Source organism: Canis lupus, chromosome 22, assembly GCF_048164855.1.
Source record: "Canis lupus baileyi chromosome 22, mCanLup2.hap1, whole genome shotgun sequence".
Lineage (NCBI taxonomy): Eukaryota > Metazoa > Chordata > Mammalia > Carnivora > Canidae > Canis > Canis lupus.
Window position 1 is genome coordinate 5,772,584 of NC_132859.1, and position 25,331 is coordinate 5,797,914.

A 25,331-nucleotide genomic window follows, 5' to 3' on the forward strand; every position below is an offset into this window, starting at 1 on the left:
TTAAATCATATAATGAACACTAATATTTGAGATACAACTCTTAACAGTCCAGGATTATAATTTAAAGTTAATAGTTACTAATGCCCAGGAAGCTCAGCTATTTCACATTACTAAGTCCACATTTTTCTGAGAGCAAACATGCTCTTTGGGCCATATCACAAACAGAATGCAATCAGTGATGCTTGTGCCTACACAGAATGCAAAAGTCTTAAGAAGAATAGGGGGAGTTATTTTAAAATTAAAGTACTCATGTGAAAACACCTCCTTTCACTGGATCTAGATATTTCAGCGATATTAATATTATAGGTACTACACAAATAATACGAAGAACTAAAATGAACTACCAAAATTTCACTCCTAGCTAATTTTTAAACAAGGATGCTAAAAGTTATTATAAATACATAAGTGAGACATACAACATCAAGACATATGACATAAACCATTACAAAAGAGACAGGTGAATGGTTTCCTCTAGATTTTAATTTTATACGGTTTAACTTACAAAGACAGACAGAGGCTTTTCAGCATAATTTTTGGCTTATTTCCAATATTATCATAAATGTCCAGTTAAAACTCATAAAATAAGAATGAAATCTCAGCCTCTCACAAAATGATGTCCGGTACATTAGAAAAATAGAAATTATACTATTTCTTTGACTAAGAAAGCATATTCTATTTTATGCAAAAAAAAAATATATATATATATACTTATGGAAGGAAAACCTCCCTATTGGTGTGCTTTATTTCCCTTCAAGCTGTGTCTTGGAATCCTGAAATTCTCATTTTTCCCCCCAAACAGCAGTCTATTATCCCAATTTGGTAAACTGATTCCAGTCTGGCATGACTTTCAAAATCCTTCCCGATCTAATGCTTAGGTTCTCTACATTATCAGACTTCTAGCTAAAACTTTAGTATAAATTTCCCATTTTGGCTGGGGGCGGGGGGGGAATCTCCATGATTGCTCAGGCATGGCTTTCTGAATTATAAAAAGTGCAAGAGCGATCATGATTTAAAAACTCGAGCTGTCTTAAATGCAGGAAGTTACAGGGACGCAACAAATACCTGCCCAAGTATGTCCATCATCCGACCATGTGGACTCCCCGAGAATGAACCCCGGGTTTCATCTGCACAGTGATCACGCCTATCAGTGTTGAGCTGTGCTGAACCCCAGGTTCATACGTTTGCAGACCGTGCCCCTTTCTACAGGTTATGCCATCGCGCTCAGGCCTCATCTGCTATATAATCAATAGAGTAATGATCAAATCGGGCAAGTAACCATTCTATGTGTGCTACCCCCAAATCAATCAGAATCGGGTTGATCTTGCTAAATGATGCAACGTGATGATGGGCCTGGTATAAACTCTGACCAGGTTATAAATCAGCGGTGAACCACTCTGAGTAACACAAACACACGGTCTTCCTCGCAACACACACAACCAGAGCTGAAACTCATCTGCTCTTCCTACACCCACCACGTCCCAGTTGACAGTGTTTTTCATAACAAACCTCCACGGACCCACAGGAGGACGTTTTGCGTGTCTGCTTCTGCTTTTACATGGGCAAATCGGTGTTCTAATGGGAAATTTTAAAATTAGAGAAGAGGGCAAAGAATGGCTTATTATTCTCTGATCATTGTAAGCTTCACTGTATGTCTCAGAAGCTCAAAAGCTTTTGGTTACGACTGTTCTACCAACACCCAAAAAGGGCAGGGCCCCGGTGAGTCACTCACTATTGCAGCAGGATGGCCCATCATAATGTCTGGCACATAGCAGGTTAGAAATGACGAAAGTGGGGAAGAAGGATGGATTGTCTTCTTCTGGCTGATATGCAGAAGTCGTAAAAACTTTAGTCTGCAATGTCTTTAAATTCCTAAACTTTCAGTGTTAAGAACATGTTTCTGGTGAAAATCCCTCCTCCGGCATTATTCATCCTCAGTGCAAAACACAGAAGCCAAGAGTAGCTAGGAGTGGTTTTTTAAAATTGTAATTTTGTATTTCTCACTAGGAGAGGTTTTTCAGAATTATAATTCTGCACTTCTCACTATGTACACATAATCCACTTCATGGCTGTTACATGCGAAGCTACTATTGGTTAATTTTAGCTTAAAGGCTTTGTAGGAGCAAAACTCCCTAAATAGAGTCCACTATGCAAAAATGTACAATGTAGATGACTCTTCGGTGTAGGTCACAACTCGTTAGTTCATATGAGTGTAAGTCAACTTGAGTTTTTCTTTCTTTTTTTTTAATATATTGGATTTCCTTATGTGGACATTTGTTTTCAATTTATTACTCTGCTGTGATTCATGGAAGGCAATGTCTGGCAGTAAAAGTTCGTAAGAGCAAAAAAAAAAAAAAACTCAATAAATAAAATCAGGATGATAATCTTTTCTCATGGCTAGATTTAGATTTCATCAGTTTCCACTTAACCGTGAAGAGATATGAGATAATGTGAAGAAAGATAGTTCATTCAGAACACAGATCTTTCTTAATAGGATTCTTTATATAAATAATGAATTTTTTAGTTATTTCTTTTTCCATGGTTCATTTCTTGGTTGCCTCCCTTAAAGGAGAATTGTTTTATGAAAAGTAAGGTCCTCTCCCAGAGAGGAATCTTATTCTGGGCATGATAAATTCGGCTATGTTTCTCTCAAAACACTCCTTCTCCTTCTTTTTTTTTTTTTTTTTTTTTTTTTTTTTTTAAATTTGACCTGTTTGGTAAGCTAACACTCTTTAGTTTTAAAAGCTTCCTGGGACTGGGAGATGTAACTAGACTTATTTTCAGCCTATGAACGATTTTAGAATATTAGATGAGCAAAGATATCTGAAAGCAAATTATCGTCTGAATGCAGTAACATGGAAAAGAATGAATTACAGATGTAATTTATCCGTCACAAGCAGATCCTAAACACTGATTATGTCCGTGCTTGTGCAGAAAATTGAAAATGATAGAAAAGCTCCCCAGCTTTTCTAACTTTAATTTTTCATGTTTTACTTTGTGTAATTTACTGTCAACTATTAACAGCAGATGCTTCTTGCCTTATTTGAGAATGGCCTGGACCTAAGTACAAGTGACTCTGAAATCCAGAAGCCTTACACACCGAGGGTGAATTTTACGCAGAGAAACCAGGGCTAACTGAAGAGGCCTGGAGTCTCATGGGGTCTTAAGGAAACGGTGTGGGATTCTCAATAAGTAGTCAGTCTCAACCTAACATTAACAGAAAGTTAAAATATAAATATGGATGAATAAATGGAGACAGCTTCAGAAGAATCCTTCCGGGCCCAAAGCTATGAGCTGGGGGGAAAATACAGGTGGATCCCAACTGGCCAATGATGACTCAGGAAAAGCCACCCTACTTTGGTGGCCCGTGCCTATGGGAACTCTCTCGGTGGGGATTCCTTCTAGTGGTCTTTTCTTCCCACTTGTGGTCTGAGAATGAGAGGGAGTGGAGGGACAAAAGGAAAGATAAACAACCAGAGGCATTTCTGTCTGTCTTCCCGAAGTTCCCTCTCCACGGGCCCTCCAATTGCTGTGGAGGAGTTACTCTTCCAAACTCCATCACCACCACCCCCACCGTACTGGTCTCCTTGTTAGCAGTTAGCCCCTTAAAGACTTGTTTTTCCATACCTTCCCACAGTCTGACATGGGAAGTGTTTACACTCCTTGAATTGGGGCCCATCCCTCCCCTAGGCCTGCTGTACCATCTTCCTCCTCATCTCTGGGTCTTTACTGATAATCCGTTTACTCTATCTCGTGATACAACCCCAGGAAACAAAAAAATAGTATTTTTTTTTTTTAGTTTTGATATTTCCACTATCCATCTGTGCTACTAATAACTAAAGAAGCAACCGTATCAAAATAACAGCTACATTTTTGAAAATTTCAGAAATGAAAGAAAGCTCATCACTAACATGAAGTTCCACAGTGGACCAGAGTCAGGATCAACAAGCTGTGCACGTGAAAAGAAAGCAGGTTGAGGTTTTGATTTTTTTTTTTTGGGGGGGGGGGGAGAGTATTGGGGGAGATGGCAAAGGTCACTTGGAAGACACTGGCAAAAAAGTCTTCCCAACCTGAGTAAGCTTTGGACTACAGCCCCTCATCCCACACCATCCTGAGGCCCTGCTGATTCTGAGCCAGTGCCCTGCTGCAAGGCAGCATGGGAGCAGGAGCAGCCCAAGCACAAAACCAGGGAACCTCTTGCGTGCCCTGCAGAAAGTGCCCCAGGACCTTGGGAGAAACCACGTCTCCTGCGCTAGGGCCCACGTGAGTTGCTGGAGCACTAAACTGAAATGTGCTCTGTTATCACTGCCATCGAAACAGTTTGACAAAAGCAGTTAAGGTCTAGGACAGGAGCAGTACTTCAGATGGGTGATAGGATGGCCCTCACAATGCTTCTGTGCAGCCTCCTGGGTTTCATTAATAACCATGTTTTCCCGGGTATTATTTGTACTGGACTTTAGGTCCAGCATGGTAGGAGGTACTTGACTTCCCAGGGTTGGCCTGATGGCTTAACCACATTGCCCCTGGGAGAAGATGCTTTCTAAACAACTAAAACTGGGAATATGGCTTTTTATTTTTTTAATAGATTGGGGGGTGGCTATAGTATTAGAGATGACTGCTTATTTAAGGTGCTTAATTTAAAACCATTGTCCCATATGACCACTTAGAATACACAATCCTGAAAAGTCGGTGGCATCCGCTACCTTGCTGCTATCTCATGTTCACTTACTGATTCATTTGTTGACCTAACAGAGAATTATCTTTGAGTATTTGTTGTTTTAGGCTGCATGCTGTAAGTTTGCCTTAAACATTAAATTTTTCACTCTTAAAAAAAATTAAAAAAATAAATTTTTCACTCTTAAGTACTCCTTTGTTGAAGGCTTAGGATGTGGGTATGTAAATTAAGAAGCAAAGTTTTATAGGAAAGCGGTTAAAAGTGAAGGATGTGAAATCAGGTTACTGGGCTTGGAGTTCACATTTTGCTGGCCGAGTGACCTTGGGCATGTCACTTCTCTGTACTTTAGCTGGGCCGTCTGTAAAGTGGTGGGGATATCAGTAACTCTGTGAAAGAGTTTTTGTGAGGACTAAATACTATGAAAAAATTAAAAACAGTGAAAATACTGACCAGTGTATCATAAATTTCAACAAATACAGACTCAATACGGATGAAATAAAATGTATTTGTGGAAGAAGCAGACACAGACATTGGAGCAACTACAGATTCTTCTGTCGAATAAAATCACTTGAGACCTGTTCTTATGATATGCATTCCTGTTGCAGTTCAGTCATAATTATATAACCATATGCAGATATGTACTAGCAAAGGAAAAATTAAAAATGAAGCAATTTTGATAGGCCAGGTTTTATTGACTAAATGTATCATGACTTGGTTGTTTAAATGTGTCTGGTTACCCAGAACAAGAGACTGATGATATGTCTGCCAAGGTAAGAAGATAAAAGTTTCTCTTCAGGGCTGGTCTCCCCTCAGCACCCTGCATACCCAGGTATTTTTCAGGGAGAATTACCTGATTCTGGATTTTTTTCCTGGAAAAAAAAATTCTCTAACTGTTTCATCCCCGTGGCTGCCCTCCTGAACATCCATTGTCTCCTGCTACCTTTTCCACCCAGAGGCCTGATTTTAACCAGGACAACAGTTTAAAAGACTCTAGTTCCTGCAAACAAGCAAAGGGGGAAAAAAAGAGAAATGGGGGGGGGGGCAAATCAGGAAACAGACTCTTAACTATAGAGAACAGACTGATGGTTACCAGAGGGGAGTTGGGGGGTGAAACAGGTGAAAAAAAGTAGTATATACTTATCATGACGAGCACTGAATAATATATGGGATTGCTGAACCGCTATATTATACACCTGAAACTAGTATAACTCTGTATGTGAGCTATACTGGAATTAAAACTCAAAATAATATTAAAAAATAAAAAAGACTATAGTTCCCAGCTATGTTTGCTGCAAAAATCAGCCAATGAGAGACCAGGATAAAGCACCAGGTGAAGCTTAGTGGACCCCACAGGGCAAGGAAGCCCAAGAAGGCAAGGCTGTGGCCTCTTTGGCCCATGCCTCCTCCTGCTTCCTGGAATGAGCACACAAGGGCTGGTGCTGCACTGGGCCATCCTGCGATCCTGAAACCATCCTCGGGTTGGAAGCCGTTGGAAGCCTCAGGACTGAGGGTGAGGACGCCCACGTTCCAGGGACTGTGGCATCATCCTATCGTACAGGCCGGGACAACTGGCCAACACATAAACAGTTAGTCTGTTCATGCCACATGCTGGGGAGGGAAAGGTGTCTCCATGACTCAATGCTGGACACAATTCCCTAAAGACAAAACGTCTAAGGAATGTCTGCATAGCCTCAGAGAGAAATATAAAGAAGGATCCCAACCAACAGCTCTGAAGCCGGACTGTTAGTAGGCTGGAAAGAACTCAGAGATAACACAAGATGAATTAAAAGTCAGAGACTGCCACGGCCCAAAGGTATCCAGGAGGCGGCCTTTCAATCAAATTATAATATATGAGGGCTTATAACTATCAGGATTTTCAAAGCACACGTCTATAAAAGAAAGCCTTATCTCTAACAACAAAACAAACTTTGCCCCAAAGTCAAAGTCTTTCAAAAATGTGCCAAATGATGACGAATAATGCTGTAGGTGATGTGCATTTGATGTTATTTGCATGAGAACTATGTACTCGATAAAAACTGTGCAGTTGTGTCTCATAAATGACTATTCATGTAAGATCTCCTCACCAGAATGGCTCGTTTCGAGTGAAATTCACAAAGAAATCACTATTCTAAAAAAAAAAAAAAGAAAAAAGAAAAAAAAAAAGAAATCATTGTTCTAATAATCGATTATACTTCAAACAGCTAAGTAATTCCAACGAGCCTTTCCAGTTGCTTTTACTGACATTTCTGCTTATTAATAACTATCATTAGTGCTAAATCAAACACTATCTATTTAGTTAATCCACTTCCCACTGACTGTCATAATTTTTGGCCTGTTAACATAGAAAAATGCTCCCTTATCTAGAAGCATGGAATGTGTTTTTGCTCAAGTTAAAAAAAAGAAAAAAAAAAGAAAGCAAAAAACTTCAGAATTTCCTCAATAGTATCTCTTTGTAAGAAAATAAGCAGCTTTGTCTAAGACTGTGGGAAGGCAGAGACATTGCTCAGCATGAAAGGTAACAGATTAGTGATGCTGATAGCTGAAATCCTCCACTTATCCTTGGCAAGGAAAATGACAGCATAAGCTTCCCAAACCAGGTCCCTGGGTGTCTGTGCTGGAAATGAGAAACATTCCATTTCTCACCTCTCGCGTGACCTGGGAGTGTGTCACACAGGCCCTGGAGAGCAGATGTGCCCCACCCTGCGCATCTAAGAGCCTTCCACGTGGAATTGTTTTGAGGCTATTCGTGGGCTCGGGATTCTGCAGGAGTTCAGGGGTCTGAATCACAATTAAAGGTCGAGCTCCGAGGGCCACACTGCTTTAGGTTTGCATCGTTTGTCACATACAGGAACTTTGTCACATCCAGGAACTGAAGGACGGTGTAACAAGAGAAATGGAGGCAGGCTACCAAAATCTTAGGAAACCAAACAACCGGCCCTAGAACTAGAGCTGTGGGTAGCATGACTTAAAACATGACTTGAAAACTGTCCAAGTTTTAAGATCTTAACTCATTTAAAAACCATTTTTCTAAAAACAATTCTAATTTGAAGAATAGAAAGAAAGTGAATAAAAAACTGTGGGTCCTGGGGCGCCTGGTTAGGCATCTGCCTTGGGCTCAGGCCACGATCCCCATAATATGGGACTGGGCTGTATCACGGGCTCCCTGCTTCTCCCCCACTCCACCCTCCCCCCAGCTCAGTACACTGGCTCTTTACTCCCTTTTTCAAATAAATAAATAAAATCTTAAAAAAAAAAAAAAAAGAAGAAGCAGGGGAAGTCTGGGTGCCTCAGTGGTTGAGCACCTGCCTTCAGCCCAGGGCATGATCCTGGGGTCCCAGGATCGAGTCCCACATCAGGCTCCCTGCATGGAGCCTGTTTCTCCTTCCAACTATGTCTCTGCCTCTCTCTCTGTCTCTGTCTCTCATGAATAAATAAAATCCTAAAAAAAAAAAAAAAAAAGCCTATAAGTACTAGAAAAGCAGCTGCAGCCATTGAGAATTTCATGAAAAAAAAGGTTCATATCACAGTTGATGGTATCCTGGCCAGCTCACAGGGGATTCTTTACAAAAGTCAGGAGGGTTCTGTGCAGGAACTAGAATGTGAACTCTTCAAGATGATACACGTTGTCTCACAAGTTATGCCTTCTAGTTAGTTCGTCTCCTAAGTCATTAGGGGGAAACAAGATAGTCCTGTGCCAACCTGTCCCCGAAAGCCACCCCGAATGTGTACCTGTAGACTCACAAGTACGTCTTCCCATCTGCCCAAGTTTTAACATCACATGGGAGAGGGCGTCAGCAAAACAATAAACAGTAACAATAAAACCCTTGGGAACGTTTACAAGATCAAAGGTTCAAAACTGGGTGTTCGGGGTAAAATTCGCAAATACCACTTTGTCAGGGTTACCAGCAAAACTGGCTGGAAAGACAGGATGAAAAGACTATGCCAGCAACACAGGCGCCTGCCACGCTGAAAATACTCTCTGCTAACAACGGAGGGCCTCTGACAATCTAACTATGAAGACCCTCGGGACCGCTTTAGAATGTCACCCTGTCCCTGTGTGACAAAGTAGGGCCCTGAGTTTCCTTACTGGCTTTATGTTCTCCGGCTGTTCATTTGCCTGGATGTTTACATATTTGTAGGTCTTCTAATAGCTGAGTTCATTTAATCTGCTAGGTCTTCAGAGGCACCTTAAATGTGTGCACTCAGGGTCCTTGATCCCCTCTGCCTCTCTGCGGCGGAATCTGATCTCTGATGTGTCCATGACAAATCTGATTGGCTGGGCTATAAATACACACAAACGTGTGGAATAGTGAAATGACCCCTTAATCATCTTAAACGTAACTGCCTACTTTGCTAGGAAAACAAGCGACTAAAGTTTTCAAAGTAAAAGAATTTTGCTAGATTTTTGGAAAATAGTAAGTATAAAGGTTATACATCTATCTCCCTTCCTCCTGCACCTGATAAATGAATGGATACTCAAAAAAGAAAAATTCAGTAAGCGGTAGGCTTTTTGTGTTGATCATATGGTGAAAGTATACTTTTTCTGATAGCCTAAATAACTTGACATCACAAGAAAATACATCCGGTAGGCTTCCTTTAACTCTCTACATTTGAGTTGAGCGATTATTACTGAAGAAAATAGGTAACTTGCCAATTAACTGTTACTTGAATCATATCTTAAATATACTATTCTAATGGCAGCTCGCAGTGTTAACTTTTTTTTTTTTCCTCTCTTTGGTATCTCTTTCACAAGCCATTAAAAAAAAAAAAAAAAACTCCTCTCAAGCCTAAAATTATCTACCTTTTCAAATGTTCACAGTTTCTGAAGTAACTAAAACCCTGAAATCTATAGTGTGTAAGTGATCTAATTCTCAATTTCAACAAATCCTCAGACTGGCATAAATGGAGACTGCAAGTACAAAAGCAAAAATTAGGTGAGAACAACAAAGTGTTTGAAAATCGTGTTTAATTTATAAACTAACACAGGTTATTACAGCTTCTGCTCTCTCTTCCTGGCATCACTGTATCTCCAACATACCTAATATATACACAGATTCCTGATTATCATGAATTCTATGTTTTCACATAGTAAATTTAATCTCTGTTAATTATTAAAGACTTTGAAATCACGGACCTGCAACCAAAAAAAAAAAAAAAAAAAAAAAAACCTCTCAGCTAATTTTCCTCCTATTACCTTTAGCCATTGGCCAATTGGTTTCTTTTACGCAGATACTTTTCTTGAACTGTTCGACTTCTGTTTTTAATGAAACGAATTCTCCTCTTCGAAGTAGAAGTCTGCTATGAACGTAAGTCACCTGGGAGCCTGGCCAAAGTCTGCAATAGCACAGCTGAAGGGTACGGCCATTTCACAGGGTCCTCTCACAGAGTATTTGGTTTGCTTTCCTAACTTGCTAAAAATAGTAGATTACACAGGCCACCTCCATCTCACGGCTCAAGAACTCACAAAAGGCTGGACTATGGATTGTGGAAATACATACAACACATTCAATTCAAGAAGTCAGGATATTACAAGTTTTCTAGATTCCTTCCGTTTACTCTCCAAAACAATACAAAGGATCTGGTGGTTATTGGCATGGAAACCTCATAATGCTCCCAAATTTCAGAACTTCAAGCATGAGTCACAGAGTTACCTTAACTGTTTTAAAATATGTTTTTGATCTGTTGTGGCCACAAAACCGAATACAGGAAGACAACTATAAAAGCCGTATTAAGAATCACACAACGTGTTAGTTATAAATATGGATCTAGGAAAGGTGGTTTTTGAGACATGAGAACTTAATTACATATTCCAAGTTTGTTGCGTGAATTCTCAATATACTTATTTCACTAACATTTTAGGAGCTATTGTTCTGGGTATGAACCTCCACCACAAATAAACTTGTGTCTGGGTTTTGTTTTGGTTATTCCTCCCCCCCTCTTATTCCAATCAAAATATTTTACCAAGTTTCAGACACCATAAATTAGATTTCAGTTTCTCTTAGAAAGACAAAGAAGAAGGACAAAGTTTGCATTGATTAGCTGCTATAATGAGTTCACTTCATAAGTAAATTTAAATCTTGAAATTACTCGTTATTTAAAAAAAAAAAGTCCTTGATGTGGCAGTTCAATCTTGTTAACCACACAGCATGTCATTAAGCAATGCTGCTGTTTTACTCAAAGGGAGACTGTTCTGCGTCCACAAGTGAGCAGCCACTAAAAAAATATTTTGAGATGGAAAAATAGCAACTGAATTTTAACGTTTCGCAATGTTTCCAAATGCTGTGGAGGCAGGTCTTCTGTGAAACCACTCAATGTCACAGCCAAGTTTAATGTCCTTCATTTTGTAGCTACGAGGGCACCATCAACTGTCTGTAGGATTAAAAATTAGATTTACCAGTAATTGGGTCAAAACAGGGTTACTTATGGACACAGCTGGTTACCGACAAGTGTAATTAGCCACTTGCCCCTCATTTTATGGGTCCCCATCTCTAATTACACCTAAATTCAGCCAGCAGGCATTTAGGAATACACATCCACAAAGGTACAACCACCGTGCCCTTCATCGACGCCTTTCAAAGGAGAGCAAGAGAAAGGCCTGATGGTAATTTATAACTTTTGCCTTATTGATCTTTGGGACTATGACGTTCAGAATAATCTAACACTGTAAGACAGCCTTGTTTTTGGGAACACCTCCCTGGATACCCTTCTCTAAAGATAATATCCTTGAGTCTTTGGCAAAAACTTTAGCAAAGTAGGCAGCCCAAGCTGAGCCAAGAAGCAATTAACTGAAACAGTCAACTCACATGTTAACTCCTAACACATCAGGGTGAGTTAGGAGTTAACGCAGGAGTTGACCATTTCAGCTAATTCACCCCATGTTATTAAAGAAAGCATTTTTATTATAAAAGCACGTTGTTGTTGTTGTTGTTGTTGTTTTGCAAAAGCCAAGATGGATCTATGAAACTTTTACTTCTCTATGGATGTAAAATGATAGTCACCCTACCCCCCTCACAGGTTCAAAGAGTGGCACATTAGTATTCAAAGGCAATTCGATTAAACTGTGTAAGTGAAAGCACCCGGGAATCTTCACATTTCTAGCCTTCACCTCGCATGTCAGAGTAAAGACACACATGCTATCCTTTAAAAGGCGCATTTTCAAACCTGATACCTGAAATACGAACCAGTGACATTTTTGAATGTCAAGACAGATGAAAGTGGATCTTTTGGTATCACAGTGCCCAATCAAAAAGCTAACTTTTAACACTTCTGGCTGAGACTGTTACAAATTTCAAAATAATCAGTATCTAACAAAATAAACTAGGTTATTTCACAGTACAAGTTTGGAAGCTAAAAAAAAAACACAAAAAAAATCCAAATAATAGTACTTAAAAGTTCCTACTTCTTTCTAAAACTCAACATTCAGCCAAGTTGAATGCCTCACTCAGGGTACGGGAGCAGCAGGAGACCCTTACTTCTCTATTTTCCACAAAAAGCATTGCTTCCAGCCTTAAAGGCATATGCTTCTACAATAAAAAGGAAAGCCACAATGTCAAAATGTTGATATAAAAAAAGTCTATCCAAGTTTAGCTGCCTAGAAATCTCTTCTTTGACAGCTGTACAGCACCTTTACAAGCAAGGAAAAACATACCATCTTCATTCAGCTATTGCCATGGCCTTGGATAATCTAGGCATTTGCTCACACACCTAGGTATCTACATCTCCTATTCCTATAGATAGACACTGACACTGCTATCGCTAAGTAAAAAAGTGGCCTGACGCTTTCTGTTTCAGGAAAAAAAAAAAAAAAATCATTGCATCAAAGGACGGATGAAGTTATTCATAACAAACCAAGTTTGGCCAGACTTGCTTCTACTGCTTCTCAATAAAGTCCCCCACCCCAAAACCAGCAGTAAGAATACACTGTGTAACTAAACTATTCCCAAAGCAACCCAGAGCCCCAGACTCCACGGACTCTGTGTCACAATCCCCTTCATTCAATCATTGCATATCCTTAAAACAATATAATATTTACTCACTTTCAATGAATCAAAGCAGGCGATTACTCGTCCATTTTCAACTTGGCAGCTTTTCGAAGGATGTGCAAATTTACATTCCGTGTCTGGCCGTGAGCAAGTCCCCCTTTGGAACTCTCTACATACTTCCAGTGTTAGCCATTTTGTGTCCCGAATCGGTGTGACACTAACAGCCATGTTTATAGATTTTACAGGTAGTTAAATTTTTCAGTGAAACCAACCAACCCAACCCCCCCACAAAAAAAAACAAAAACAAAAACAGCAACCAAAAAAAAAAAAAAAAAAAGCTGAACTGATAAAACTGTAAAATGATGATGAAAATGTCCCCTCCAAAATACTTTTTTTCCCCCCACTCCCTGCTTTAAAAGTACATGGAAAATTGTGTTGTCAATATCAAGGAAAAGCTCTCCCACTAGAAATTCACAGCATGAAACTGTTAATTCAAAGAGGTTTTGGTTTTTAGAGAAATACCAGAATCGTAAGTAGATGAACGTTTAAAAGTAGGGCCTCGAATCAGCCTTGTGCTCTCAGTAACCCCTTCCCAGTGCCAATTGGGAGCCCAAAATGCAAGCATGAAAACGTGGCCGACCCTTTGACACCGAATTTCCAAGCTGCTCTCAGCAAAGTTGTCTGAAAGGGGAATCTCCTCACAGCTGAATTTGCAATGGAGTTTGGTGGTGCAATCGGTATTGATTAGTTTGGCATAGACAGATGCAGCAGTTTAGAGCAAATCGAGAAAATGATTTTTTTTTTTCCTCCTTGATTTCCTGGCAGAAGAGATCTTACTTTTTCAGCAAACTTTTCTTTTAACACTAAAGCAGCCTAGGGCAATGCCAGATACTTAGAGCTTTTGTCTTGATTATAAGTAGAAATGGGGGTGTCTGGGCTAGAGGTGGAGGGTGGATGTGCTGTCGTCACAGTCTAGCTGGCAGCAAGCAAGGCAAAAGCAGAGACTGCTCTAGAAGCGGGTCCAAGCAGCAGAGACGTCAGGAAAGGCACTTCTTAGTACCAACCTGTAGAAAAAAGAGATAGGTTAAGATTTACTAAGTAGCACTTCACTGATGTCCTACAGTATCACAACCTTGCCATGTGCTAGCAGCCTAAGTAATATTCAAGCCAGCTTCTCGCTTTCTCTCTCTCTGTCTCTGTCTCTCACTCCTTCCCTTTCCGTCTCTCTCTTACACACACACACACACACACACACACACAATACTTACAGTGAGGCATATTGCAGCCAGCCATCGTAGATTTATTAAAAAAAGGGGCCGTTTCCCCTTGTGAAGCAATGCATGATAGAGAGATAACCAATCACAGATAGTGTTGCAGCAATATTCTGGGCAGAAAGCCAATAGTGTGGGTTGTCTTATGAAAGGTCGCGCCTGTCAGACGTTCATTACTATGCCATAAGCACAGAAAATGTCCATCAGATGTGACTTATTCCACTGCAAGAGGACGAGCATGTGGGTTTTGAATTTACCCAACATGCAGTGAGTGGACTAAACCATGTTAGCTCCCCAACCGCCTCCAGGGCAGGTCCGAGCCTTCCAGGTCCTTCCCCGGGCGCTGCAAAGCCAGGCCTGGGGGCGATCGCAGCTGCCTTCCAAGCTGCCTCTGCCTCGGGCTCTGCGCAGGGACAGGCACCAGGCACCCCACAGCCGGCCCCCGCCGGCCTGACACGTGAATAGAAAAAAAAAGGAAGGGGTGTTTACGAATGGTACGTTCTCCTGACCTATCCAATTCACTTCCTTCCAGAGCCCAGGTCCTGCCCCTCCTCTGCCAGCCGCTCTCCTACTGTAAAACTATTCCATTCAGCCGGCAGACACTTTGTCAATATATCACGGGCAGGCGAGAGGCGAACAAAAGCATCCTTTATTGGCACATTTTTTTCAGCAGAAGCTGAGGTCATGGGGGGAAAATAAGGAGCGCAGTGTTGTCAGCGGCTCGGGCCAATCTGAAGTCGACCTCCAGGGAGAAAGTGATCCCATCGCAGAAACCTTAAACATCCAGTGAGCACTGCGATGGGGGCAGCGCCCCGGGGGCCGGAGGCTGGGGTGGGGGGGGCCCTGGGGAGAGGGGGGTCCCCTGTCCCCGCGCCACCCCTCACCTCGGCACCAACTACCTGATGATGCCAGCGCATGTCTGCTTTCCGCCACTTACTTTCTCTTTCGGATCAGGATTGGGAAAACTCTCGCAAGAGGCTTAGCAGCTGCAGAAGCCAAAGCCCACGGTCTAGCTGTTTGCGTGCTGAGGGTCAGCAGCGAGGGAAGCGGGGCTGCAGTGGCTCCCCGGGTCTCGCACCGGCACAAGAGAAGAGTGCTCGAGCCCACCCACTTCTCCGGAGGCCAAATATGGTCAGTTGGCATAGGGTACATGTGCAGCCATACTCGGGAAACGGGCTAGCATAGCCGAGGATGTGAATACGTAGATGCAGAACCTAAACAGACCTATCTCTGGCTGTCTAGCAGAGTTCCTACAAACTTCTTTTGGGGTTCATGCTGGCATCCTCAATATTATTACTATTATTATTATTATTATTATTATTATTTTAACTAGCAGTTACCAGGTTGGGGAAACCCTGCAGTAAGACTATGACTTTTGAGAAAGGTTCAAAAGAACCAACTCATCTGTTTGTTTGTTTGTTTGTTTTCAAAAAGCTTTCTGGCCCTAACTCCCGGTTACATAAAGACAAAGTCGAGTCGGTCATGAACTCGAAGAGTCATTCACCTTCCTAACATAAATCCCCGCTTTGTATTCAGGACCTCTCAGCTGCTCCAGGCCTTCAGCCTGTACCCATCCGTGGCCAACAACCTCTTCTTCCGTCTTTCTCCCTACAATCTTCAAGCGCCTCACCTGCAACCATTCACCTCCTTGGGAAGCCGGCTAAGAGGTCACCTCCTCCAGGAAGCTCCCAAGACGTCTCCTTCCCCACCTCCACCCACCCGTTTATTAACACTGTCTTTTCTGAATTATCTTTGCACCCCTACCCGGTGTATTACTCACCTATACGCGTGACCCGCTCGATTATATGCTCCCCCAAACAGAAATAACGTCGCTCATCTCAGACCCCCAGTGCCTAGCACAGTGATGGAGAATATATGCAGCTCCCTAACTCTGGTAGATTAAGTGATTGATTACTACATCTGGCCTGGAATTACCCCTAGGGCACGCAAGTACACAAACACACGTGCAACACATGAACGCACACACGCATCCATCATCGCCTCTATAAATCACCATATTCCAGGGTCACTCAGGGGCCCTCCCGCTGCCCAGGAGTCCTCCCCCCACCCCAGATTCCTGGACAGCTCCCTCGGACATTCCACATAACCGCCTCTCCAAAGCTTCCAACACTCTGGAGCCCCTATCCCCCCCCTATTTTCCCCTCATAGTAGCACACGACGATCTCACCTGTCACAAATATTCCACAGTCAGGAGAGTAGCCCTCAGGCATGAACTCCCTCTCACTTTCCAGCCACCCATCTTTAAAGCCTCTTTCTGCATCTTTCACTTTGGTCTTCCAGTTTGGCCTTCCCTTGCACACCGACCGCATTAAGCTTCCAACTTCACTCGCTCCTTCTCGAAACATCTTTCCCTTACACTCCCTCTATCTGTGAAAGCCCGGCCTTGCCTACATTCTTGCTCTTAGGCGTCAACAAGACTGAGGGGGCTCCGAACTAGAGGGGGTGGCCTGGCGGGAGAAAGGGGACCCTGCCTGGCTATGCGTCCAACTCTCCCTAAGCCTCTTAATCTGACGTTCCCAGACAAATGTCTAAAGGGTCATCCATACCTCGGGCTGGTTTTCTGCTTCTTCGGTTGTGGATCTGTATCAGTGTGACCTCCACACTCATCACTTTACGCCTCAGCCATGGCCCTCGCTCCAATTCAAGCCACATCCAAAGACTACGCTCATCCTTATCTCTGACCTCTAACAGCAGTTACAGTTCCTTCTTTCTGGAACCTTTCCTCTTGTCTTCAACTGACACATTCTAACCTTTTGGTTCTTCCCACAGCTGCTCCTCTGGTACCCTCCCTCATAGAGAGGAGCTGCCCAGAGCGGGGAAGATTCTTGGCATCTACCGCGTTGTCCTAGGCTCCTGGGACTTGTGACACGCTACCCCTCTGCCTGGTGTGACACACTTCCTCACCCTTTCAGCTTGGTAAATCCCTTCTCCTTGTTTAAGTCGCTATTCAAATACCACCTTCTCTCTAGGCCTGGGCCAACTGTGCTAAACATTATTCCATCTCAGAATATCCTCAGCACTTTATAGCTCTTGGAACTCTTGCCTCCGAGGTAATAAACTCCCTGACAACAGGGCCTATCGCCATTTTTTTGATCCCAGTTCCTAAAACATAACAGATGTTTTTAAAATGTCTGATAAATGAATGGATTTTATTCAAACTCCCAGGAATAGGCATATATATATATAAGAATGTATCCCCAACAGCAGGGAAATAGTTCATCAAGATCTATGGGGGGGGGGGGTCGCACAACAGGAGAAAGGATAATGGTACCATTAGAAATCTCTTCATTGGTCAGTGGTTATGTCTAAATATAACCACAAAATCAATTTCTAGGCTCTTCGTCCTTTCTGCCATGTTCCAGGCTTAATCTCACTCAAGCACAAAATATACTCCAATTAGTGAAATGCTTGCAAATAGGCATTTTGGACATTTTCATTTTTCTGTAGCCGAGATAGTCTATTCACTTCAAAAACTGTTCACTGAAAAAATTATGGGTATACCGCTTAATTGTAAATTATATAGGCAGAGATGATAATCAAAATGCTTCTCATTATCTAGGCATAGAGGACTGAGCAATCAAAATGGACACAATCTTAACACATTATTCCCGTAGCTGCACCTGGCAACGTGTGCTCCGGTCCTTGATATAGGCCCCTGGGAGCAACGAACTGAGGTTATATCTAAATTGCTGATATCAGATTTTTGTCATTAAGATAGAGAAGTTGCTTAAAAGTGTGTGGGTGATGTCCACATCGTGAGAATTCTTATAAACATAGTTGCCCTAAAAATGTGTTGTTTATAAGCAATCATCGAAGGGACTATTTCTACGATAAAAATATTTACTGACCGCTAAGTTGCTCCTGAAGTAAATTTCTAACCTGTATTTCAACACAATATAATAGAATTCCCTTCACCAAAAACAAAAAAAAAAAAAAAAGAAGTTGGAGAACTTAATAGTTTTTTGCAGTAGGAATCAGACTTTTTAAAGCTTATGTAACGACAAGCCCTCTTGTACCTATTGATCAAATTCCAAACACTAACCTACAGAGCTCACATCATGTGACATGTTCTACCAATAACCATGTTCCGCCCTAAGAACCAAGGTCCAATTTCCCCTTGAGTGATCTCAGAAATCATATATATTTTCTACCTTAAGATATGTAGGAGGAAATCGAAAGGAAAAGAAGAAAATATAAAGCTGGAAGAAAGGAAGCTAAGCAAAGAATCAAAACCAAAGCAAAACAGCATGGGAAATTACTAATTCGGAGTCTCACGGCAATTGATATACACATTAGCATCAAAACGGACACTGGATGGCTTCGTATAAATATCTATTTAAGGGTAACGTATATACTGCAATAGAGGATCAACAGGTGCTTACAAGGTAGGAGACAGAAATTCTGTTTTGGAGAACTGGATGGCCTCTAAAAGCAAAGGTTAAGTGTCTTCGTCATCTAAATGTCATAATCATTTCAGGTCTTCTGAACCAAATAAAGGCAGGTTGGTCCTACTGCATCCCAGAGCAGTTAGCTGGGAATTTTGGGGACTTTTTTCACAAGCCTTTGATTTTGAAATAGCTTACGTATTGAGGAAGTTAATGGAGTAATTATATGAGGTTGCTTTTTTCAATCTAACTGGAAAAGAAAGCCAACTTCACCACGGAATGTTTAAAGGTGACGAGAAGCCCCTTGCCTCAAACCGTAACTTTTCCCCCAGGCTCACTGATGCCAAGTCCATCAGCAATGCATTACTTGACTTAATTAACTCATAGTACAATTTTGCCCTGAGCTCACCCCAAATATTAACAGAGATTTCAGTATACAAACCAGCTAAGCATTTCTGAGAGCTGTACTGCCATTTCCCTACTCATTAAGGTACTAAATAGAGTAACAAGGCAGTTAGTTATTACATGGGGAAAACTGTGGTCTGAACGGGTTAATGCAGTCTTCAGCAGTATTCTACTCCATATAACAAAAAGCTGAGATCAGTGTTTCTCAGCAAAGGGTAAGCACACTACTGGTAGCACCCATGACAATTTTAAGTGATGCGGAAACAATATAATTTTAATAGATGCATCAGAATACACAAAGTAGCTCACCAAGCCTGTGATCACATGGCTATCATACCCGAGAAAAAAGCTAACCTTTGCTAAAAGTAATTTAGCAAAATAAGACTAACATTATAAAAAAAAAAAAACTAAGTAAATATATTGGCAAAATCATGAAAGAGATATGCAAATAAGTGAAGTTTTTAGGAACACTGATGAGAAAAAGAGATAACTTTCAACCACACATGCCGATTGTCAATGTGGCCCGTCAGGCTGACACACGGCACTGTGTTCGGGTGACAATCTGCTGCCAAGAAAAGGAAAATTTACTAACTCAAATAAGTCATCTACGGTCTGTCAAAGCATTCCTTTACAATTTAGGCTCAATTCCCTAATCATCAAGTGGTCCCTTACTAGAAGGATAACGAAGGAGTGTTGGCTGGCCGACCCGCTACTGCCAAAGATTAGAATTCCAAAAGCAACTCGCCAAACTGGGCTCAACAGAAAATGATTATTGTCCCTTCCGTATTTATATTTAAGACAAAATAAAACAGGAAGCCTCTATGCAATGATTAAAAAGTGAATTTTGAACTGATTCCTGTATTCAGGCAAACTAAAAAAAAAAAAATTAAAAGTCTTCAGATCATTAGAAAATAAATATCGCGGTGGCAGGCTGTACACTTTGGTATACTGGGTCACTAGCTTTGTACCTAATTAGGTCTTCATCTGGTCCCCACTGCCAAGGTAACTTCCAGCCAGTCTCAAAAGGTATCCAATCTTCTGTTCCTCCTCCCGACATCAGCCCAGACTTGCCAGACCTTTATCTTGGTTTATTTTTCTTCAAAGCACTTGTATTTGGTGCAATATCAGGTACCTATCTTACTATCTGCATATCATCTACTTTTGCCATTAAATATGTAAGCTCCATGAGAGCAAGCAGTTACCAAGCTAGTTCTCCACTAAACCACTAGCACCCAGTGTCTGATCCAGAGAAAGCCCACAATCTGTTTGTGGCATGACTAAATATTTCTTAGGATACCTGCATACTAGCTTACAAGTGTTTTCCATAAGTTACAGTGCCTGTTTGGTACACGGGCAATGCCACCTTTATATGTGAATAAAACCAGCATTGAATTCCTTGGAAAGACGGCATGAGGCAGTGACATTAACACAGAACCGTACTTATATACCTCCTCAGCTGTGAAGTTGATGGAAGATGTTCTTACCCACAGGATAATCTGAAACAGGTACATGTGGCTTTGCAAATTTAAAACAGCTAAATAAGTATCTGTGGAGTTCTGACAGATTCAGTCTTCAATTCTGGCAAAAGAAGGGGAAATTTGCATTTTTTCCCTGATAATATTCAAGCAGGCAGCCTTTTAACATTCCCGTCTATTCTACAAAAAAGTAAATTGGCATAATGGCACAAATGCCACTTCATCGTGCTTCAGGGATTTTTACACAAAGAAGTCATCTTGTTAACCTCAGGGAGTCATTTCTGATCGGTCCGTATCATGTAATATTTCAAAATAATCAATAGCTGAGAAATCAGAACACAAACCACAACAAGTTAGCAATGTTATGTGCTCAAAAGCTAAAATGGTAGAGGGGGGGCGGGAAAAGAAAAAAAAACCTCACCATCCTGGAAATTTTCAGGGAAGAAAATTCTACGTTGACCCAACTGGAATCTACCAATGTGAAATCAGCACGACAAAACTGTGAAGCCAAAACACTGGAATTGTCATTCCCAATGCAGTGCCGAAGTATAGACTTTGATTCTAACATTCACTCAAAGCAGTTGTATTTTTTTTGGCAAAGTAACTGGAGGCCAAGATCTTAGTTTTAAATTTTTCACATTTCTATCTTTTGAATAACATCACCTAGCTTCTCACAAAGTTGATGGCACCTCAGCCCAAAACATGCTTCAATGTAACCTTCACTGCATCAGAAATGTCAGCAAATTCATCTATGCTTCCCTAATGTTGTTATTGCCCAACTCAAAAAGAACTATGAAGGTGATTAATGAGAAAGCCGAGGAGATATTCCCACGGTGCCCTGTGCATCAGTGAAATCTGCTGCATGTGTTCTCTTCATGCCACTGCCCCCAACTCTGCTCCCAGGGCAGAAATCACGCTCCCAATTGGTCGTCATTAAGGCCTTCTTCACAATTAACCTGTGCCTGGTTCGTGAGCAGGCTCAATTAATTGAGTTAAATTACAAAATCAACCTGAGAAGAAATGACAAATACTATAGATGTGTATACACACACACACAACATGAAGAGTGTGCATGTGAGCGAGAAAGCACACCAGAAATAAGGTATATCTATCAGAACCAGATTTAATCATAGTTGTCACACTTTCCAGAATTGCTGAAATCTTAATGTGGCAATAACCATCAATACTATCAAGTATAGCTGAGTACAAAAGCTTCATCGTGGGCACCTGGGTGGCTTAGTAGTTGCACGTCTGCCTTCGGCTCAGGTTGTGATCCCAGGGTCCCAGGATCGAGTCCCACATCGGGTTCCCGCAGGGAGCCTGCTTCTCCCTCTGCCTATGTCTCTGCCTCTGTGTGTCTCTCGTGAATAAATAAAATCTTAAAAAAAAAAAAAAGAAAAGAAAAGAAAAGCTTCATCCTAACAGATGAATCCTGAATTTCCAGACAGGGCTGATGTAAAAATCTGACACAGTGACCTCAATCTGAGAAATTTCAGACTTATTTCTCTTGAAGATTGCCCAAAACATGTGTTGCTTGATTACTAATCATTATGAGGAAATTATTAAATGTATGCTTACGGTTAGATAAAGAGATGTAAAATAATTATTCTTCAGAATATAATGATTAAAACCAATTATAAATATAGTATGACATTACATGAATGTATCCAATTTAATGAATTAGTGGACTTCTCATGACACAACACAGTATATAAACATCTCCGTTCCATCTCATCAGCAAAAATCATTTTACATCATTTTACAAATGCATCTCTTACTGCAATCTTTACAAATACTCAAGCCACAAAGGTTGACTATTATCATCCTATGCATATTTCTACTGATGTATAGATTTGACCTTAAAAATTACCTTTTTCACAAATAATCTCAAGCATACTCTTACTAATACACCAATGTTAAACGAATTCATTCCTGATAACAATAAAGTATCAGAGTCTGTTTAACTTGAGCTTTTAAAAAAATTTACATACACTGACATATAAATAAGAATTATATTTTGCCTAATTTTTTTTTAAGATTTTTATTTATTTATTCATGATAGTCACAGAGAGAGAGAGAGAGACAGAGACACAGGCAGAGGGAGAAGCAGGCTCCATGCACCGGGAGCCCGATGTGGGATTCGATCCCAGGTCTCCAGGATCGCGCTCTGGGCCAAAGGCAGGTGCCAAACCGCTGCGCCACCCAGGGATCCCCCTATTTTGCCTAATTAACAGTGACCAAGACCCTGTTGTTTTTACCTAATTTAAATGAGGAAGGAATATATGCACCCAAACAAGGACATGCACTGACAACGCGTATTGTCACTTTAGGGTAGTGTAAGTATCCTCTGGAGAAGATTCCACATAACTCGTATACTTAACTAGGTCTGAGATGCGCACAACAACAAATTACTCTCATATTATTGTAACTGCTATATCACAACCCAGACCTACAGATGGAATTTTGCAGAGGCCTAGAGTTTCAAAAGCTGGTCCATAGTTCTTTAAAAGAGATGGGTAACTGGGAGGCATATTTTGCTCATGCCTATCTCAGTATTTCTCATAAGGCTTAATAATTTTTTTTAATTTAAATCTAGCTGACACACGATGTTACATTAGTCTCAAATTTGCAACATAGTGAAACCACAAGTTTATAGACTATGCTATGTATGCTCACCAAAGTGTAGCTCCCATCTGTCACCATACGATGCTATTATAATATCCCTAGGCTGTGCCTTGCATTCCCATGAAATTATTCATTCCTTAACTGGAAACCTCTATTTCCCATGTTGCCTATCCTCTGATCCCCACCCCTCTGGCAACCATTAGTTTGTTCTCTGCTTATAGGTCTCATTCTGCTTTTTGTTTGTTTAGTCATTTGTTTTTTTTAGATTCCACATATGAGTGAAATCATATGGTATTTGTCATTCTCAGTCTGACTTATCTCACTTAGCATAAAAGCCTCCCTCTAGGTCCATACATGTTGCTGCAAGTGGCAAAGTCTTACCATTTTTATGGATGCCAAATATTCCTCCGTGTGTGTGCATGTGTATAAATCTACAAATTTATTAAAAAAGAGAAACACACTGTAATATACAAGTCCGAAAACATAAGTAGCTGGAAAGATCATTTGTCTCCATGATACTTGCTTTTTAAGCTACATGTACACTGTTTACTACACTCTATGTCCCTCTGCGTCCTTGAATTTCTAACATATTTAAGAACCGAAATCTCATTATAAATGCACCAAACAACAATGCAGATCTAGAATCTCCGAGTCACTGGTTCACAGGAACTTTTCTGCAGACATATGTGAAAATGTCATGTCTTCATGGAACTCACATTTAGAAAGAGATGTCAAATTAAATAAAAACCTATCGAGTGGAGTAATTAGGATTATGAAAATAAAGGATTCTCGGAATTGTAAAGGCCCGGGAGCACATTAAAATTCGAACCAAATATTGTTTATTTAAATGTTAAGCCTCTTTTCTTCCTCCAATACATAGACTTCCACACTTCCAGTGACTACAACAATTATTTCAAAGTCAGTTAACGACTTGCACTCTTAATTATGGTTCTGCTTTCTTTGGTGTGCTGAGAAGTATGGTATCAATTATAAGGCTAGTCTCTATATAGAGACTCCTAAATAATGGAAGGCATAGTAAAGTATAAGTTAAAATGGTGAACAAAAATCTCTAGCAAGTAATCTACGTGAATCACATACATCAGTTCGACATCTTTTCTTCCTTTCATCACTTTTAGACATTGCTAAATGAGTGCATTTTCACTTGCAATAGATTTAAACCATACAGAAGGGTTTTAACAAAGTTCAACTGAATCCTCCACCCCATCCATACCACTCCACCACCAAATCAGACCCCCAATCATCTCAAAGTACCCCCGGCTATTATTAGTATGGTATATCTAGTCCTTTATCTATGATTCACATACACACATCTACACATACAAATTCACATAGTTTATCATTCTTACAGAAATGATGTAAACATACTATAAGCATATTGTTCTAAGGCTTGATTTCTACAATATTTGATAATAACCTTTCTTTGTCAGTATACATAGGTCAACGTACTTTCCAACAACTATGTATTATTCCATTCTATGTCCGTTTCTTTAAGAGCAGTCACCTAGGTTAATGCTAATTTTTCACAAGCAATGCTGCAATGTATAAAACTACTCTCACATTTTGAGTGTTTTGTTTGTCTTTTGTTTTAAGATTTTATTTACTTATTCATGAGAAACACAGAAAGGCAGAGGGAGAGGCAGGGAGAGGAGCAGACTCCCTGTGGAGAGCCTGATGTGAGACTCGATCCCAGGACCCCGGGATCATGACCTGAGCCAAAGGCAGATGCTCAACCCCTGAGCCACCCAGGTGCCCCTATTTTGAGTGATTTTAATAACATACTTAGAACATAATGCATATATTAACTGTGAAAAACAAACTTCCTGCCAGAAAACATTTACCAATATATACTTCGACCAACAATGAACATTGCTTTTCTACATTGCTAAATCTATTCTAGTCCTTTAAGGTAAACAATCTCTATATCTAGATTGCAAATATCTAAAAAAAAAAAAAAAAAGCTGTAAATTTCTATTGTGGGACTAGGCCAAAGGCATGATAAGGTCTATCCTCCCACAAGCAGACCTTAAAGTCTTGTCTTTGTATTTTGCAAAATATTTTCTACCATTAGCTCTCCGATGGCAGCTAATCAATGGAAACATTTGTAGAATCAGTTTTTTCAACTCCCATTGTTTCAGAATAAACCATCTCACTGTAAAAAAAAAATTAGAATGTTTATATTTTGTAATTATTTGCTAAAGACCAAGGACTGGGAGTCTGAATGAATGTTTGGGTTGACAGAGGATCAAAATGGACAATATACAGCTTACTATTCTTTTCTTATTAATAAAAACAAGATGAGTAGTTAACAGAGTCTGCAGGGCATGTTATATTTGGAAAATCACTGACAGCACCATGTCACATGATTAAGGGAATGCTTTTTTTACACATTATTTCTACAAATGTCAGAAAATATCCTGCTCCCCTCCTCCCCCCGTTTTTAGACTAGAATTGACTAAAGGAAATGGTTTCTGACA

At 40.6% G+C, this 25,331-nt stretch overlaps 1 protein-coding gene and 1 long non-coding RNA gene across 50 annotated transcripts in view; one reads left to right on the top strand and one right to left on the bottom strand.

The window, feature by feature from the left end:
• Window positions 1–25,331, bottom strand: part of MBNL1 (muscleblind like splicing regulator 1) — a 203,457-nt gene that overhangs the window by 131,351 nt on the left and 46,775 nt on the right. For 14 of the 42 annotated variants that reach the window (XR_012014704.1, XM_072792253.1, XM_072792239.1 and 11 more), the window contains exon 2: window positions 12,709–13,718. The exons of 22 other annotated variants lie outside the window; for them this stretch is intronic. Coding sequence is in view for 18 of the 20 variants with exons in the window: in XM_072792253.1 (XP_072648354.1) it covers window positions 12,709–12,882 (174 nt within the window). In the remaining 2 variants the exon portion in view is untranslated. Of the gene's footprint in view, window positions 1–12,708; window positions 13,719–13,922; window positions 14,353–25,331 lie in introns of those variants that run through there. 6 more of the 42 variants (XM_072792240.1, XM_072792232.1, XM_072792244.1 and 3 more) reach the window with 2 other exon arrangements.
• LOC140613813 (uncharacterized) overlaps window positions 1–25,331 on the top strand; it is a 34,917-nt gene that overhangs the window by 1,520 nt on the left and 8,066 nt on the right. For 3 of the 8 annotated variants that reach the window (XR_012014706.1, XR_012014710.1, XR_012014708.1), the window contains exons 2-5: window positions 3,884–3,969; window positions 14,599–14,711; window positions 14,880–15,056; window positions 16,716–16,862. This is a non-coding gene — a long non-coding RNA (uncharacterized lncRNA). Of the gene's footprint in view, window positions 1–3,883; window positions 3,970–14,595; window positions 14,712–14,879; window positions 15,057–16,715; window positions 16,863–25,331 lie in introns of all 8 variants that reach the window. The other 5 variants (XR_012014705.1, XR_012014712.1, XR_012014711.1 and 2 more) reach the window with 3 other exon arrangements.